Source organism: Lucilia sericata, unplaced genomic scaffold, assembly GCF_015586225.1.
Source record: "Lucilia sericata isolate MDLA Ls3-8-SP2 unplaced genomic scaffold, ASM1558622v1 Contig000560F_arrow, whole genome shotgun sequence".
In the NCBI taxonomy this organism is placed as follows: Eukaryota; Metazoa; Arthropoda; class Insecta; order Diptera; family Calliphoridae; genus Lucilia; species Lucilia sericata.
In genome coordinates, this window is record NW_023994570.1 from 239,259 (window position 1) to 260,000 (window position 20,742).

Sequence of the window (20,742 nt, forward strand, 5' to 3'; positions counted from 1 at the left end):
ATTTTTACTTTCAACACACTGCTAGCAGTGTAAATAATTTTCAAAACTAAAAAAAAAAGATAATAATAAACGACAAGACAAACTTAAAAATGCAAATTAGACAAAAAAAATTAAAAAAGTCATATAATTTCTATAACGATAATGGAATAATAATATTGCAAAATTATTTGTAATTTTTTTTTTAATGAATGAATTAATTTTATAAGTTTATAGTTAGTAGAACATTCTTTTTGTTGATATTAGTTTCGTAACAAGTTTTACAATCTATCGTAAATACACTTGTAATTCGTTGGCCGATTGTATGAGTACCTTAAGGCCCGGCATAAAACCAGCACATTGTGAAAAGTCCGAACCGAAAGCGATTTGAGTATGAACCTGCAATGCATTGCCATAGTCACCGATTTGTAGAAATTGTATGATTTGATTTAATGCCTCAATTGTAGCGGGATTAAGCTGAAAGAGGAAAGAAATTATAAAATTAAACTTTGAATAGAAAATTAAAGAATATGTTGTAATAACTTACACGTCCATCTCTTAGACAATCATAGAGATTTTCCAAACGCTTGTTGACATCCACAAATTTACGTTTAGTACGCTAAAAGGAAATGGTTTATTAAATGAATTGAAAAAATAATATAAACAAAGTTTTGGTGAAAATTCAAGTGAACATTACTCGTGAAAATTTTTTGGTGAAATTTTTAGTGAAAATTTTTTGGTGAATTTTTTTTTTTTCAAAACTTACCGGATCATTGGCAGCATTCAAACAATTTGTCTTCAGCTCTTCGAGTACAGTCTGCAAATAAATGTATTCTTCTGGTAGTGGTGGCTTCTCCTTAGGCGGTTCTGGCTGTCTATGTGTTTGAGTCTGAGCCGCTTGCTCCTGATAACCACCCATCATGCCCGGCTGAGTGGGTTGATTTTGCCAAGCTGGTAGCTGTTGTTGTTGCTGCTGTTGAGAGGGTATAGCTGAAGTTTGAAAATTCATGGGTTGTTGGGGTAAATTATTGTTTTGCATTTGATTAGCAGGATTATAATACGAGCTGCCACCCATCATAGGTGGTTGTTGGGGATTTAAAATGTTAGCTTGTGGTGGTAGACCAGTTTGGGAAGTTGGTGGTGGCATACCAGGCTGTTGGAATAATAAGTAATTAAATTAATTTTCTAAGAAACTTCATTTAAACTTCAATACTAACTTGTTGATAATGAGCATTAGGATCCATATAACCATTTTGATTTTGATTGGGATCAACACCAAACAAAGGATGAGTAATAGGAGCCGCAGCAGTTGAGGTGTTATCAACTTTTTTGGGCTAAAATTAAAAAGATTTTATTTAGGTTTTTCTTTAGTTAATTTCAAGTAAAATTTAAACAAATAAATTAAACATTACAAAGTAACAGAAGCAGTGAACTGTTTTAAAATTGTTAGAGTAACAGTTATAGGAACTCTAAAAACTTTTGATACAAAATTAAAGTAAAAATTTGTTAAAACTAATAAAAAGTAACAGTTTGTTTGGGAAAGAATATAATTTGTTAAAAAAAAAAATTCAGCAAAATTTAAAGAAATAGTAAAAGCTGTTAATAACTGGAAGACCCTCTCTGTTTTCTCCAAAGTTTTAGCAATTTCTTTTAATTTTGCTAAAAAAATTTAATTTCAATTAATAAAAAATTTAAATAAAAAGAAAAAAACGAAACAGAACACAAATTTGCAGGTTTTTCAGAATACCTGATAAAGTGAAGAGTTTTGAAAATTATTAGAAGTAGTAGTAGAAGTATTGAAATCATTGCTAAAATTTGTATTTAATAAATTAAAATCATTATATAGATTATTATTGTTAACAATTGCAGAGTCCTTTTCATGATTAATAATCTTTTGCCATTTGCGGGTGCCCGCATGTCGAGCAGACATTTCATTTTTTGTCTGGGAGAAGAAAAACATATTCTAGGACGTCGAAAAGAAGTAGAAATGTAAAAGAACATAAATATAGGAATAATATACACAAAAATGAAACAAAAAGTAATGAGATCAAAAAAGCAAAATAAAAAGCAAAATCAGAAAATATGTAACAATAAAGACTGTAAACTAATAACTATAGACTAGACTAGACAATAGACTAGACTATAGACTAGACTAGACTATAGACTAGACTATAGACTAGACCATAGACTAGACTATAGACTAGACTTTAGACTAGACCATAGACTAGACTATAGACTAGACTATAGACTAGACTATAGACTAGACTGAAGTCTAGACTATAGACTAGACTATAGACTAGACTAGACAATAGACTAACTATAGACTAGACTATAGACTAGACCATAGACTAGACTATAGACTAGACTATAGACTAGACTATAGACTAGACTATAGACTAGATTATAGACTAGACTAAAGTCTAGACTATAGACTAGACTAGACTATAGACTAACTATAGATTAGACTATAGACTAGACTATAGACTAGACTATAGACTAGACTATAGACTCGACTATAGACTAGACTACAGACTAGACTATAGACTAGACTATAGACTAGACTATAGAGTAGACTAGACTATAGACTAACTATAGACTAGACTATAGACTAGACTATAGACTAGACTATAGACTAGACTAAAGTCTAGACTATAGACTAGACTATAGACTAACTATAGATTAGACTATAGACTAGACTATAGACTAGACTAGACTAGACTATAGACTAGACTATAGACTAGACTATAGACTAGACTATAGACTCGACTATAGACTAGACCATAGACTAGACTATAGACTAGACTATAGACTAGACTATAGACTAGACTATAGACTAGACTAAAGTCTAGACTATAGACTAGACTAAAGTCTAGACTATAGACTAGACTATAGACTAACTATAGATTAGACTATAGACTAGACAATAGACTAGACAATAGACTAGACTATAGACTAGACTATAGACTAGACCATAGACTAGACTATAGACTAGACTATAGACTAGACTATAGACTAGACTATAGACTAGACTATAGACTAGACTGAAGTCTAGACTATAGACTAGACTAGACAATAGACTAGACCATAGACTAGACTATAGACTAGACTATAGACTAGACTATAGACTAGACTATAGACTAAACTAAAGTCTAGACTATAGACTAGACTAGACTATAGACTAACTATAGATTAGACTATAGACTAGACTATAGACTAGACTAGACTATAGACTAGACTATAGACTAGACTATAGACTAGACTATAGACTGGACTATAGACTAGACTATAGACTAGACTATAGACTAGACTATAGACTAGACTATAGACTAGACTATAGACTAGACTATAGACTAGACTATAGACTAGACTAAAGTCTAGACTATAGACTAGACTAGACAATAGACTAACTATAGACTAGACTATAGACTAGACTATAGACTAGACTATAGAACTAGACTATAGACTATAGACTAGACCATAGACTAGACTATAGACTAGACTATAGACTAGACTATAGACTAGACTATAGACTAGACTATAGACTAGACTAGACTAAAGTCTAGACTATAGACTAGACTAAAGTCTAGACTATAGACTAGACTATAGACTAACTATAGATTAGACATAGACTAGACTATAGACTAGACTATAGACTAGACTATAGACTAGACTATAGACTAGACTATAGACTAGACTATAGACTAGACTATAGACTAGACTATAGACTAGACTATAGACTAGACTATAGACTAGACTATAGACTAGACTATAGACTAGACTATAGACTAGACTATAGACTAGACTATAGACTAGACTATAGACTAGACTATAGACTAGACTATAGACTAGACTATAGACTAGACTATAGACTAGACTATAGACTAGACTTAAGACTAGATTATAGACTCGACTATAGACTAGACTACAGACTAGACTATAGACTAGACTATAAACTAGACTATAGACTAGACTATAGACTAGACTATATACTAGACAATAGACTAGACTATAGACTAGACTATAGACTAGACTATAGACTAGACTATAGACTAGACTATAGACTAGACCATAGACTAGACTATAGACTAGACTTTAGACTAGACCATAGACTAGACTATAGACTAGACTATAGACTAGACTATAGACTAGACTGAAGTCTAGACTATAGACTAGACTATAGACTAGACTAGACAATAGACTAACTATAGACTAGACTATAGACTAGACCATAGACTAGACTATAGACTAGACTATAGACTAGACTATAGACTAGACTATAGACTAGATTATAGACTAGACTAAAGTCTAGACTATAGACTAGACTAGACTATAGACTAACTATAGATTAGACTATAGACTAGACTATAGACTAGACTATAGACTAGACTATAGACTCGACTATAGACTAGACTACAGACTAGACTATAGACTAGACTATAGACTAGACTATAGAGTAGACTAGACTATAGACTAACTATAGACTAGACTATAGACTAGACTATAGACTAGACTATAGACTAGACTAAAGTCTAGACTATAGACTAGACTATAGACTAACTATAGATTAGACTATAGACTAGACTATAGACTAGACTATAGACTAGACTATAGACTAGACTATAGACTAGACTATAGACTAGACTATAGACTCGACTATAGACTAGACCATAGACTAGACTATAGACTAGACTAGACTAGACTATAGACTAGACTATAGACTAGACTAAAGTCTAGACTATAGACTAGACTAAAGTCTAGACAATAGACTAGACAATAGACTAGACTATAGACTAGACTATAGACTAGACCATAGACTAGACTATAGACTAGACTATAGACTAGACTATAGACTAGACTATAGACTAGACTGAAGTCTAGACTATAGACTAGACTAGACAATAGACTAGACCATAGACTAGACTATAGACTAGACTATAGACTAGACTATAGACTAGACTATAGACTAAACTAAAGTCTAGACTATAGACTAGACTAGACTATAGACTAACTATAGATTAGACTATAGACTAGACTATAGACTAGACTATAGACTAGACTATAGACTAGACTAGACTATAGACTAGACTATAGACTAGACTATAGACTAGACTATAGACTGGACTATAGACTAGACTATAGACTAGACTATAGACTAGACTATAGACTAGACTAGACTAGGAATTAGACTAGACTATAGACTAGACTAACCTAGACTAGACTAAAGTCTAGACTATAGACTAGACTAGACAATAGACTAACTATAGACTAGACTATAGACTAGCTATAGACTAGACTATAGACTAGACTATAGACTACTAGACTAGACCATAGACTAGACTATAGACTAGACTATAGACTAGACTATAGACTAGACTATAGACTAGACTAGACTAAAGTCTAGACTATAGACTAGACTAAAGTCTAGAATATAGACTAGACTATAGACTAACTATAGATTAGACTATAGACTAGACTACTAGACTAGACTATAGACTAGACTATAGACTAGACTATAGACTAGACTATAGACTAGACTATAGACTAGACTATAGACTAGGACTATAGACTAGACTATAGACTAGACTATAGACTAGACTATAGACTAGACTATAGACTAGACTATAGACTAGACTATAGACTAGACTATAGACTAGACTATAGACTAGACTATAGACTAGACTATAGACTAGACTATAGACTAGACTATAGACTATAGACTAGACTATAGACTAGACTATAGACTAGACTTAAGACTAGATTATAGACTCGACTATAGACTAGACTACAGACTAGACTATAGACTAGACTAAACTAGACTATAGACTAGACTATAGACTAGACTATATACTAGACAATAGACTAGACTATAGACTAGACTATAGACTAGACTATAGACTAGACTATAGACTAGACTATAGACTAGACTATAGACTAGACTATAGACTAGACTATAGACTAGACTATAGACTAGACTATAGACTAGACTATAGACTAGACTATAGACTAGACTATAGACTAGACTATAGACTAGACTATAGACTAGACTATAGACTAGACTATAGACTAGACTATAGACTAGACTATAGACTAGACTATAGACTAGACTATAGACTAGACTATAGACTAGACTATAGACTAGACTATAGACTAGACTATAGACTAGACTATAGACTAGACTATAGACTAGACTATAGACTAGACTATAGACTAGACTATAGACTAGACTATAGACTAGACTATAGACTAGACTATAGACTAGACTATAGACTAGACTATAGACTAGACTATAGACTAGACTATAGACTAGACTATAGACTAGACTATAGACTAGACTATAGACTAGACTATAGACTAGACTATAGACTAGACTATAGACTAGACTATAGACTAGACTATAGACTAGACTATAGACTAGACTATAGACTAGACTATAGACTAGACTATAGACTAGACTATAGACTAGACTATAGACTAGACTATAGACTAGACTATAGACTAGACTATAGACTAGACTATAGACTAGACTATAGACTAGACTATAGACTAGACTATAGACTAGACTATAGACTAGACTATAGACTAGACTATAGACTAGACTATAGACTAGACTATAGACTAGACTATAGACTAGACTATAGACTAGACTATAGACTAGACTATAGACTAGACTATAGACTAGACTATAGACTAGACTATAGACTAGACTATAGACTAGACTATAGACTAGACTAGACTAGACTATAGACTAGACTATAGACTAGACTATAGACTAGACTATAGACTAGACTATAGACTAGACTATAGACTAGACTATAGACTAGACTATAGACTAGACTATAGACTAGACTATAGACTAGACTATAGACTAGACTATAGACTAGACTATAGACTAGACTATAGACTAGACTATAGACTAGGTCTAGTCTGTATATGTAAGATTTGAAAGGACATTTTTTTTAGTTTAAAAAGTTCTAATAATTTTTGTTATAAATTCCTTTAACAATTTATTTAACAAATCATTTACCTGTCTAGTTTTTAAAGCTGGAGGATCATTCCATCCTGGTGGTGGAGTAGGATTACGTTGTATAGTTTGCATGGGTGGTGGTGGTACTACAGCTTGAGCTGTTTCAATGGGGGCTACTCCTGGCATGTAGGAATTATTACTGAAGGGTGTGGGATTAAATGTTGGCTGCATTATGGAAGGAGCATTCGAGCCAGCCATGGGATTAGCATTAAATGGTGTGGTATTAAAGGAATTGGGTACAGGAGGTTGTGGTGCAGGTGCTGGATTATAAGTATTGCCATAACCACCCATAGGACCAGCAGGCGCTACAGAGGGATCTAATACATATTTGGATCTAGAAGCTAAACCGCCTCCCGAAGTAGTGCCACCTTGTGAACTGGCAGTACTGAGTGGACGTGGTGGCTGTGCTAAGTTTTCATTAACAGGTGGCTTTACAGCAGCTGGCATAGCTGTGGCTGGATTAAATAAAGTAGGAGGAGCAGGGGGTGCTACAGTATTTGCTGCCAAGGGTTGTGTGGCATATGGTGGGGCCATGGGATTATTTACAGGATTGGCATTCCAATTATTGGCAGCTGCTGGTGGTGCATAAGGATTGCTCATTGGCACTGTGGGCTGCAAAGGAGCTGCTGTTGCATAGCCAGGCATAGCTGAAAATGAACCTCTAGGCTGTTGCTGTTGCCTTTGATATACATTTTGTTGTGGCATTGTAGCCTGAGCTGGTTTTGCTGTAGCTGGTTGTACAATACTATAAATTCTCTGTTTTAAATCATCCAAATCGGGATGTGTAGCTGATGCTTTAATTTCCATTATATAAGCCAAGGCGGCGGTGAAAGCACCTTGAGCCACTAGTAAACCACCATATTCCTTAATAAAATCAGCCACTTTACTATTCAATTCAACAGCTATACCCTGTTCCTCCAACGACTTATTCATTAACATTACAATCTCCGCCAATTCTTGTAATTCTTCGGTATTTAATTTATAATTTGTATTTTGATTTTCCAATTGTTTCAATTGATACCAGGCCATCACCAATTTGTCGATATTACCAGCACATATATAACACAACATAGCATTACGTGTATACTCCAAGTTGCCCGTCGAGGAAGACTCATTTAATAGACGATCACCTAGTTTTTCACAAATATCCACCACTTTACGTTCACTATGCTTAAGAGCGGCCACTAAAGCCTCTTTCCAGGAATCGATGGTACAGCGGGTAACAAAGTCCATCCAATCGCGTGTTATTAGAGCGGAAATAACATTTGATAATTCACTTTGTTGCTCCTGCAAATAGTTATTCTGGATTTTCGTTAAGAATTCTATGCCAGCTGTAGAGGCGATAATAAAGGCTTCAGCGGTACGTTGAGAATTAAGACATAAATGTACAGCAGCCTCGAGATTGCCAGTAAGTATAGCTTCGGTAATAAGGCTGTCGGCATCTAAAAAAAAGGAAAAGAAATTACAAAAATATTAAGAAATTGTTTTATACTAGACGATAGACTTGACTATAGACATGACTAAAAAACTAGACTATAAACTAGATTATAGTGTAGAATATAGACTAGACTCCACGTTATATGTTTGACTATAGATTAGACTATAGAGTACAATATAGAATAGACTGTAGACTAGACTATAGACTAAACTATAGACTAAACTATAGACTGGACTATAGACTGGACTATAGACTGGACTATAGACTGGACTATAGACTGGACTATAAACTGGACTATAGACTAGACTATAGGCTAGCCTATAGACTACATTATAGACTAGACTATAGACTAGACTATAGACTAGACTATAGACTAGACTATAGACTAGAATATAGACTAGACTAGACTATAGACTAGAATACAGACTATACTAGAATATAGACTAGACTAGACTAGACTAGACTATAGACTAGACTATAGACTAGACTATAGACTAGACTATAGACTAGACTATAGACTAGACTATAGACTAGACTATAGACTAGACTATAGACTAGACTATAGACTAGACTATAGACTAGACTATAGACTAGACTACAGACTAGACTATAGACTAGACTATAGACTAGACTATAGACTAGACTATAGATTAGACTATAGACTAGACTATAGACTAGACTATATACTAGACTATAGACTAGACTATAGACTAGACTATAGACTAGACTATAGACTAGACTATAGACTAGACTAGACTAGACTAGACTATAGACTAGACTATAGACTAGACTATAGACTAGACTATAGACTAGACTATAGACTAGACTATAGACTAGACTATAGACTAGACTATAGACTAGACTATAGACTAGACTATAGACTAGACTATAGACTAGACTATAGACTAGACTATAGACTAGACTATAGACTAGACTATAGACTAGACTATAGACTAACTATAGACTAGACTATAGACTAGACTATAGACCTAGACTATAGACTAGACTATAGACTAGACTATAGACTAGACTATAGATAGACTATAGACTAGCTATAGACTAGACTTATACTAGACTATAACTAGACTCTAGACTAGACTAGACTAGACTATAGACTAGACTATAGACTAGACTATAGACTAGACTATAGACTAGACTATAGACTAGACTATAGACTAGACTATAGACTAGACTATAGACTAGACTATAGACTAGACTATAGACTAACTATAGACTAGACTATATACTAGACTATAGACTAGACTATAGACGAGACTTATAGACTAGACTATAGACTAGACTATAGACTAGACTATAGACTAGACTATAGACTAGACTATAGACTAGACTATAGACTAGACTATAGACTAGACTATAGACTAGACTATAGACTAGACTATAGACTAGACTATAGACTAGACTATAGACTAGACTATAGACTAGACTATAGACTAGACTATAGACTAGACTATAGACTAGACTATAGACTAGACTATAGACTAGACTATAGACTAGACTATAGACTAGACTATAGACTAGACTATAGACTAGACTATAGACTAGACTATAGACTAGACTATAGACTAGACTATAGACTAGACTATAGACTAGACTATAGACTAGACTATAGACTAGACTATAGACTAGACTATAGACTAGACTATAGACTAGACTATAGACTAGACTATAGACTAGACTATAGACTAGACTATAGACTAGACTATAGACTAGACTATAGACTAGACTATAGACTAGACTAGACTATAGACTAGACTATAGACTAGACTATAGACTAGACTATAGACTAGACTATAGACTAGACTATAGACTAGACTTTAGACTAGACTAGACTAGACTATAGACTAGACTATAGACTAGACTATAACTAGACTATAGACTAGACTATAGACTAGACTATAGACTAGACTATAGACTAGACTATAGACTAGACTATAGACTAGACTATAGACTAGACTATAGACTAGACTATAGACTAGACTATAGACTAGACTATAGACTAGACCTATAGACTAGACTATAGACTAGACTATAGACTAGACTATAGACTAGACTATAGACTAGACTATAGACTAGACTATAGACTAGACTATAGACTAGACTATAGACTAGACTATAGACTAGACTATAGACTAGACTATAGACTAGACTATAGACTAGACTATAGACTAGACTATAGACTAGACTATAGACTAGACTATAGACTAGACTATAGACTAGACTATAGACTAGACTATAGACTAGACTATAGACTAGACTATAGACTAGACTATAGACTAGACTATAGACTAGACTATAGACTAGACTATAGACTAGACTAGACTAGACTATAGACTAGACTATAGACTAGACTATAGACTAGAATATAGACTAGAATATAGACTAGAATATAGACTAGACTATAGACTAGACTATAGACTAGACTATAGACAGAATATAGACTAGAATATAGACTAGACTATAGACTAGACTATAGACTAGACTTTAGACTAGACTATAGACTAGACTATAGACTAGACTATAGACTAGACTATAGACTAGACTATAGACTAGGCTATAGACTAGACTATTGACTAGACTATAGACTAGACTATAGACTAGAATATAGACTAGACTATAGACTAGACTATAGACTAGACTATAGACTAGACTATAGACTAGACTATAGGATAGACTATAGACTAGACTATAGACTAGACTATAGGCTAGACTATAGACTAGACTATAGACTAGACTATAGACTAGACTATAGACTAGACTATAGACTAGACTAGACTATAGACTAGACTATAGACTAGACTATAGACTAGATTATAGACTAGACTATAGACTAGACTATAGACTAGACTATAGACTAGACTAGACTATTGCATATTGTGGAAATTAAATTGTTCCTTAATTTAAAAAATATTAAACTTACGTTCCCCGTTGGGTATTTTAAATTGCGGCAAAGGTTTCTGAACATCTTCACTATTATTTAAATCCTTTTGGGCAGCAGCTATGCCATCAAATACAGTATTATTATCAAACTGTTGCTAAAAAAAAGATTATTAAAAATTACCGATTAATTAAGAAAAACTTTATTTTTTTGTAAATAAACTAAAACATAAGTTCAAAAAATAAAAAGTAAGCTGATGATTTAAATGTTAAATATTAAGCCTTAAGCTTACCGTATAACTATTTGTGCTGCCATCAGTACTTTGATCACATTCAACATCCGTTGAATCACTCTTGTTTTAGTTATGTATGTTTTATTTATTTTTTTAGTTAAATGATATGAAATTTATTTTGTTATTTTGTTTTAATTAAAAAATGTTAATAAATTGATAAAAAAAATTGAAAATGTAATTGTTTTTTCAAAAAAATTCTTTATCATGTCTATAGGAAGGGAAAGGAAATGATTAGATGCTGTGCTAGTTGTTGTTAGTATTTCTTTTACTTTAAGAGAGCAAGTGAAGAGAGAGTAAGTGATAAGAAAGTAGACTCTAAATGAAGCCTTAATGCAGAGTTTGATTGCATTAAAGTAAATAAATAATAAATCGAGTAAAACTGAACATGCCACGTGGAGTTTGTTATCAGTTAAACAAAAAATTAAAAACTATTTATTTTAAGAAAATACTTACATGTGTTAACTGAGCCATACGATTGTTTAATTGATCCAAATCTTGGTTTTGCTGTGTGGTATCCTCTTCGGGTACATATTTTGAAAATTTGCTATCAATGTCTTCTTTGTTGAAACCTTGTTTTTAAATATGAAACATATTAAGCTATTACTTTAATACTTTATGATTGAAATTTATTTATAAAATTACCTAATAAATTAAGAATTTCTTCTTTAGGATTACGTTCAAAATTGGCTTTAATGAAATACCATAAATAACGGCCATTTTGATCAGTCATTTCATCGGCCTTTTGACGACAATACTCTATAAAATTGGCTTCACTAAGAGATTTTTCCAAAGCTTTAGCTTTTTCCACTAATACGGGTTCAGTGGTAACTTGAGAAATATTGATAGTTTTGGATTTATTGTTGAAAGAAACCAATTTGCCACCAAACTTAAAAAAAGAAAAAAAAAAATAGATATTTTATTGAAAACTTTAAAATATTTAAAAACTCACCCCAAATGTAACACCACATGGTTTCTTAATCCATTTAGGAGCATACTTCAAATCATGATAAACCACTGGCGCAGTTTGCTGAGGCATGGGAGCCTGAGCAAATTGATCCATGCCGGGAAAAGAATCGGCGATTTTATTGGCAGTTTGTACTTGTTGTTGAACACCACCGAATAAAGAATAGATGGAAACATTACCATCCAAACTGGAACTGGCTATAAGCGCTGGATTTCTGGGACACCATTGTACATCTGAATACCAAGTAGCTGTGGTAGCCACTTCGGATAGTATTTCACCTTCTGAGGCTTGAGTATTGGGATTCCAACAGAATATGCGATTATCTTTACCGCAAGAAACCATTAAATCAATATCACGAGGACACCAGGACATGCCCAACATGCCGCGTTGATGTATTTGCATAGTTTTAGCGGGAGCAGTGGCATAACGTAAATCCCATAGTTGTACCACGGGTGCCTGATCATCTTCCGAAGCTAACCACACCTGTGTAGCCACTTCCGGATGCCATTGTATGGCATGCCAACGTACACGGGATTGTGTATCCGATAATTTGATAATTTGTTCACTTTTACGCAAATCCCAGATAACACAACGAGAACTAAATACAGAAGCCAAAATATGTTGCACCTGACGATTCCACGACACATTTTTGACGTCTTCAAAGGGTTGGGTTTTAGTGCCGGGATTCATGTGGGTGGTGGTGTTGTTAAGATCCCAAATGAAAATTTCCGATTCGGAAGCACAAGAAGCCAAGAGATTCGTTTGGAAGGGATTAAAGTCCAAACCACTAACCGGTCCAGTATGTTTATCCTGGCGTGCTATAAGACCCTCTTCATTAGCCAACATTTTGGCTGGAGAATAAATCATAACATGGCCACCCTCACAGCCACCCACTATTAAACCATTATCATGAGTGCTACCATAGCCCGTGGGACTCCAGATCAGTTTTTGAAATCTAGAACAAAAATCAAGTTACCAACACAACCCTTTTTAAATATATTTCTTTCAAACTTACCTATACTGACTGGGCACTGAGGCTTTAAGCTCCAAATCATAGCTGGGATCGCTAAAATTGGTAGAATATATTTCCAAGCTAGAATTAACATTGGAATCGAATTGTTGGGCTGCAGTACCGGCTGCCAAGTAAATGGGATGTTGCGGCAACGGTGACCAGGCTATGTTTACTGTCTTCTGTAACTCCTTGATTTTCATTTTGTATCTCTATTCCCACACAACTAAAGAAAACTAAATAAATTATTCATTAAAGTATAAAAAGATTTCAAAAATTATTTCTTAAAAATATCATACGAAAAAAATCTGTTTATTGCTGGCACCAATTAAAAATGTCCCCGTCATCAATTTTCTTGTTTCTCTTTCGTCATTGGTTTTTTTCTGTTTTATTTAGTTAACTTGCTTGTTTTTGCTTGTATTGTTTATTTACTAAACACTATTTTATTAATAATTATTATTTACTTATAAAACTACCTTTTAAATTAACAATTATTGGTTTTTAATACAATTTAATAGTTATAAATTGTTTAAAAAATAATACAAATAATCTGCCGACGTATATTTTTTCTCGTTGTTCTCAGGCACAAAGTAAAATAAAATCTGACAGCAATAAGAGAATGGTGAAAATTGTTGTTGATATTTTGTAATAGATTGTCATATAACCAAACACTGAGAGAAAAAATGTTGTGTTAGGAGATAAGAAATTGTTTTTGAAGGAATTACTATATAATTTAAGAAAGTTGGATTGTTAATTAAAAAAATAATGATTAGTAAAATACTAACATATTAAAGAAAATGGTTTCATTACTCTTTTTTGATAGTAATATAATAAATAATTAAAAATTGTATTATTGTAAAAATTAAAATTAAAGGCATTACGTTCCGTGAAGAATAAGCTGATTCGTGTTTTCATACAAAAACCGGGATATCGCAAACAAACTACCCTACAAGAAAGGAATATTTTTATAGAATTGTTGAAATAAATGGCTTTATATATTTTATAATATTTATTTACTTAAATATAAAAATTTTGTGGTAAAATACACATATCTTTTTAACCCGTATCTTCGTGTCTATAATAGACAAATATTTATTATGCTAAACGTCAAATTATAATCATGATAAAAAAATTAGCAGGTACAGACGCCATTTATTAGCGTAATAGCATCGTTATGATATTAATATTGTCTAAGCAATTGTTTAGACAACGTTGTCATGATAAAAACCGTCATTGTATTGTAAAAATTCAAAGAATTTTGTTTTTGTGCAATTAATTGAATTTTAACATAAGTTTTTGTGAAATTTGCATTTATTTACAAAATTAACATTTAATTTTAAGTGTATTTATGAAATATAGCATTATTTAGTAAAATAATCTGTGAGTTGTCATGATGAAATCAGCTACCCCTATGCATTAACATAAAAAAAAATTTTTTTTTCTGCCAACGTTTTGTTAAGTGCAGTCATATAGACACGGGCTATGCATTTATATACGATTCTTCTGGTGAATTACTAACGATTTTAATTCGCCGTCAAAATTTGTAGTAACGACCGACGCCGTTGTTAAATTTTAGTCAGCGTAGAACTCTGGCAAAAAGATTATTTTATGTGTGTGGTGTAGTAGACGAAAAGAAGAAAAAATAGAAAATTAAAATCTATTTTATTTGTGCATTAATATTTCCCGTTTACATAAAAATTCCTACTTTTTATAAAAGAAAAAAGCTGGAATTCTAGACAATATTAAAAAATTGTTGAGCAAACTTTCGTTTAAATTAAAATAAAATCTAAATTAAAAATCAATTAATTTGCATAAAAGGGAATTATAACCAAGAAGATAGAACGTAATTTCAAAAGCCATAAAAAAAAATAAAAGAAAATTTATGAAAAAAGTGTTCGTTCGGAAAAAAGAGCCAAAAGACGAAAAAGCAAAGAAAAATAAAGAAGAAAAAGGAGAAAAACAAGCAAAGAAAAGTAAAACGCACAAGTGTAAGAATTTAAGTAAAAAAGAAAAAGTGTTCTTTGTAAAATAAATAATACAAAAAAGTGGCCATAATTAATACTCCTAACAAAGAATAATATTAGAAAACTAGATAAAACTGTTTGTACTACTCAGTCTGTTAGTGTTTTTCTTTCTATATAATTTAAACAAACCCCATCATCATCATGTTGATCTCGTGCAAATGTTTAAATTTTATTGCTACCAGCAATAATCAACAACAGCAGCAGCAGCAGCAACACCACCACCAGCCGGCTGCAACAACAGCAGCTGTTGCAACAGCTGACTTAAAGGAAAATAATGCAGCCGTAGCGGCAGCTGTTGCTATGCAACAATCACAATCATCGTCGTCGTCGCAATCTAATGATTGCAACAATACATTGTTAGCAGCAACGTCTTCCAATAACAATACTATTGCGAAACCCAGTAACGAGTCTTCTTTTTCTTTAACGAATGTTTTAAGACAAACATTTCTACAAAAGTATCCCAGAAATTTTATATTTTATTCACAGTGTGTGGATTTCTTTAAGCAGGTAAATTGTCACAACTAAATCTGATTTAATTATTTTGTGGTTATTTTAGTAGTAGTTTGTTTATATATTTTACTATAGTTATTAATATTTAGGATTATATCTATCTACTTTCCTATAGAAATGTGTCTGAGGAAGATACTTTTCTATATAAAAGTGTCTTCTTCTAAAAATACATACTATAAATTAGACTATAGACTTAAATATAGACTAAAATGTACTACATACAAGACCATATAATAAATTATAGCTTAAATGATGAAATCAACTGTGGACTACACTAAAGACTACTATAGAATAGGTTATAATATAGAATAAAATATGGACTAAACTACAGACTTGATTAAAGACTAAAGACTAGACTACAGACTAAACTCTACTATAGATTAAACTATCAAATAAACTATTGACTATAGATTAGACTAGTCTACAGAATATTCTATAAACAATACTATAAAATAAACTATAGACTGTGCTACTAGACTAGACTCTATATTATAGACTAAACTATGGAATAAACAATAGACTATACTATAAACTACACTAAACTGTAGGCTTGACTATAAACTAGATTGCAGACTAGTCTATATAATAAACTATATATTAAACTATAGACTAGACTATAGATTAAATTACATATAAAACTTGACTAGAGTAAACATCTTCTTTGCACACAGGGGAAACACTGTGGTAGCTCCTAAGAAAGATACTTTTCTATACAAATGATTCTAAGAATGTCAGTATTCTATCGAAATTTGTATAAAAATAACAAATTTTTGTGGTGAATTTGTAAAGGGAACTTACTTTTTCTAATTAGCTGACCCTTACTGTATATATTTAAGTTGTTTATTATTAGTTTATTACACTTTGCCCAATCTTTTTTTATAATTTCATAATATCAATATATTTTAGCTAAGACTAAACTAAACTAAACCTCTTATCATCAAACCTCACCTTAAGGTATAAAAATAGCAAGTTGTATAGTCATTATAGAACTTAAGAGGCACTTTCTTATAGAAATGTCTCATTTTTGAAGACAGTTTTTTATATAAATATATCTTTGTATTTGTCTTTTTTATAGAATTGTTTTAAAAAAAGTTTCCTTCCTTGGTAAATTGTTCATGAAGATGTTATTCTAAAAATATTTGTTTAAATAGAAAAAATTTCTAAAGAATTTTGTCCGCAAAAGACAGTTTTTAATATAATTTTTTAAAGAAAACAATTCTGTATAGAAATTTGTCTAAAGAAGTAATTTTTAGTTTTCTAAAGAAATTTATTGTTTCAACCAGATTTTATAAAAATTCACCTTATAAAGCATAATTAATTGTATATTTTGTTGTTTTGCTTAAAAAAAACTGTTAAATTTAAAAATTTAATAGTAATTTCTATTAAACTTTTAAGAAATACTCAATTTAACAAAGCAGAAAAAAAGCTAAACGATGAACTAAATTAAAAACAATAATAAATATTTCTATTTTCGCAAGAAAAATATCTAAAAATACAAAAACAACTAAATAGACTATTTTTTTTTTTTTACTAGTTTGCTTAATTCTTTAAATTGTAAACAAATTAAAGCACAAAATATAAACGACGATAAAAAGCAACAAACATCTAATGAAATCCTAATACACAAACATACACAAATATATAATAACTAAATTATACCATAATAAAATAAGAAAAAAGCGAAAATAAAAACAACAATAGTTAAAAAATATTTTTTTTTTTTAATAAAAAAAAAAAAAAAAAAAAACAACTCAACAATAAAAATTTCCAATGTGAATTTTTAACCAAAAACCAAAATAAAAACGTAAACAAATTTGTAGATGTGTCTGTTAAAATATAAACAGAGATAAATAGATAGACAGACAGACAGATAGACGTACAAATATACATATATATGGTTTGTATGTCATTAAATGTTCATACATTCATACATTTTATTCGATGTACATATGTATGTAAGTTAGTTTGTATATGATTATTATTTGCCCAGCTCTTTAGTAGGCTAAATAATAAAGCACAACAATAAAAAATGGGCAATTCATATAAACACGTTTTTTTTTTCTTTTTGTATTTAATTTAACACTTCCATATGTTTTTTAGGGAATAAATGGTGAGAGGAGTCTGGTATAAGGGGCTGGTGGGTGATGTCGTATATGTATGTAGGCACGTAGTACTTATGTATGTGTATTTGGATGTTTGTCTCCTCTGACTGTTGTTTGTTTTTATTTTTACAGTTTTGTGTTGCCACTTAAAGGGATATTTGTATTGTTATATATTGGTGCGATTTTTTGCTAATGTCAAAAATATTAAAGGGATTTTAAAGAAAACCTTTAGGGCACAATTTATTAAATAAATAAATAAATAAATAAAAATAAATGTACATTATTTATCTATATATTTAATAAATCTTTGTTATATGTATATAAAAAAAGCCAGCAAAATGAAACAACTAAATATCTATACTACACGAAATTATGATTAATGTTTATACTTTTAATTCCTTAGACTGTGTGGTAATATTTTTTAATTATTAACAAAAAATATAAATATTCCTAACTAGTATATTTTTAAAATGTTATTTATTAGACAGATGACTTTTAATTTTAATTGTATTTTGGTGTGGTTCTCGAGTCACATTTATAAAAATGGATTAGAACAACTGAATGTTTATAAAATTTTGTTTACAAATAAATTTTTTTTAAATATTTATAAAGAAAACAGTAATGATCGGCTAATTAGCATAAAATCTAAAAAAGGCGTTAGAAATTATATTCAAGCAGTAGGGTATAGTCCAGGTTATATTACAGACAATATACTAAATTACAGTTCGGTCTAGACTATGGCCTAGACTATAGACTAGATTATAAACTAGACTATAGTCTAGACTATAGATTAGACTACAGACTATACTATGGACTAGACTATAGACTAGACTATAGACTAGCCTATAGGCTAGACTATAGACTAGCCTATAGGCTAGACTATAGACTAGACTACAGACCAGACTATAGACTAGACTACAGACTAGACTATAGACTAGACTACAGACTAGACTATAGACTAGACTACAGACTAGACTATAGACTAGACTACAGACTAGACTATAGACTAGACTACAGACTAGACTATAGACTAGACTATAGACTAGACTATAGACTAGACTATAGACTAGACTATAGACTAGACTATAGACTAGACTATAGACTAGACTAGACTATAGACTAGACTATAGACTAGACTATAGACTAGACTATAGACTAGACTATAGACTAGACTATAGACTAGACTATAGACTAGACTATAGACTAGACTATAGACTAGACTATAGACTAGACTATAGACTAGACTATAGACTAGACTATAGACTAGACTATAGACTAGACTATAGACTAGACTATAGACTAGACTATAGACTAGACTATAGACTAGACTATAGACTAGACTATAGACTAGACTATAGACTAGACTATAGACTAGACTATAGACTAGACTATAGACTAGACTATAGACTAGACTATAGACTAGACTATAGACTAGACTATACTAGACTATAGACTAGACCATAGACTAGACTATAGACTAGACTATATACTAGACTATAGACTAGACCATAGACTAGACTATAGACTAGACTATAGACTAGACTATAGACTAGACTATAGACTAGACTATAGACTAGACTATAGACTAGACTATAGACTAGACTATAGACTAGACTATAGACTAGACTATAGACTAGACTATAGACTAGACTATAGACTAGACTATAGACTAGACTATAGACTAGACTATAGACTAGACTATAGACTAGACTATAGACTAGACTATAGACTAGACTATAGACTAGACTATAGACTAGACTATAGACTAGACTATAGACTAGACTATAGACTAGACTATAGACTAGACTATAGACTAGACTATAGAATAGACTATAGACTAGACTATAGACTAGACTATAGACTAGACTATAGACTAGACTATAGACTAGACTATAGACTAGACTATAGACTAGACTATAGACTAGACTATAGACTAGACTATAGACTAGACTATAGACTAGACTAGACTAGACTATAGACTAGAGTATAGACTAGAGTATAGACTAGAGTATAGACTAGAGTATAGACTAGACTATAGACTAGACTATAGACTAGACTATAGACTAGACTATAGATTAGACTATATACTAGACTATAGAATAGACTATAGACTAGACTAGAGACAAGACTATAGACTAGACTATAGACAACACTACAGACTAGACTATAGACTAGACTATAGACTAGACTATAGACTAGGCTATAGACTAGACTATAGACTAGACTATAGACTAGACTATAGACTAGACTATAGACTAGACTATAGACTAGACTAGACTATAGACTAGACTATAGACTAGACTATAGACTAGACTATAGACTAGACTATAGACTAGACTATAGACTAGACTATAGACTAGACTATAGACTAGACTATAGACTAGACTATAGACTAGACTATAGACTAGACTATAGACTAGACTATAGTCTTGTCTTTAGTCTAGTCTAGACTATAGTCAATATAAAAATTTCTTTAAAGTAGGATAAACTATTTAGATGACCACTAC

The 20,742-nt window shown here is 31.6% G+C and overlaps 2 protein-coding genes across 5 annotated transcripts in view; one reads left to right on the forward strand and one right to left on the reverse strand.

Annotated features, from left to right (window-relative positions):
- Nucleotides 1-173: 173 nt before the first annotated feature.
- On the reverse strand, nucleotides 174-14,201 carry LOC119606213 (protein transport protein Sec31A). 4 transcript variants are annotated; one of them, XM_037959638.1, is made up of 12 exons: nucleotides 14,076-14,201; nucleotides 13,606-13,825; nucleotides 12,576-13,545; nucleotides 12,269-12,512; nucleotides 12,080-12,195; nucleotides 11,377-11,491; nucleotides 7,001-8,442; nucleotides 1,724-1,939; nucleotides 1,194-1,310; nucleotides 743-1,129; nucleotides 524-595; nucleotides 174-453 (listed from the first exon to the last, which is right to left on the reverse strand). In XM_037959638.1, exons 2-12 carry the CDS (start codon nucleotides 13,800-13,802, stop codon nucleotides 265-267), a joined length of 4,065 nt encoding a protein of 1,354 aa, XP_037815566.1. In that variant the 5' UTR covers nucleotides 13,803-13,825; nucleotides 14,076-14,201; the 3' UTR covers nucleotides 174-264. The 4 variants fall into 4 exon arrangements, with proteins under 4 accessions (XP_037815566.1, XP_037815564.1, XP_037815565.1 ...); XM_037959636.1 differs by having other exon boundaries at nucleotides 13,606-13,835; XM_037959637.1 differs by having other exon boundaries at nucleotides 13,606-13,835; nucleotides 13,899-14,201.
- A 978-nt stretch (nucleotides 14,202-15,179) lies between these two features.
- Nucleotides 15,180-20,742, forward strand: part of LOC119606222 (probable serine/threonine-protein kinase MARK-A) — a 13,904-nt gene continuing 8,341 nt past the window's right edge. Inside the window, 1 exon segment of the mRNA XM_037959648.1 lies at nucleotides 15,180-16,130. Within this exon segment, the coding sequence (XP_037815576.1) occupies nucleotides 15,765-16,130 (366 nt within the window). The 5' untranslated portion in view covers nucleotides 15,180-15,764.

What these genes read in the sequence shown, in the direction of transcription:
- LOC119606213 (XM_037959638.1), bottom strand. Translation starts at nt 13,802, where the DNA reads ATGAAAATCAAGGAGTTACAGAAGACAGTAAACATAGCCTGGTCACCG. An exon ending in TCAGTGCCCAGTCAGTATAG is followed by an intron (nt 13,546 to 13,605) that starts GTAAGTTTGAAA and finishes TTTTTGTTCTAG; the next exon opens with ATTTCAAAAACTGATCTGGA. An exon ending in CATGTGGTGTTACATTTGGG is followed by an intron (nt 12,513 to 12,575) that starts GTGAGTTTTTAA and finishes TCTTTTTTTAAG; the next exon opens with TTTGGTGGCAAATTGGTTTC.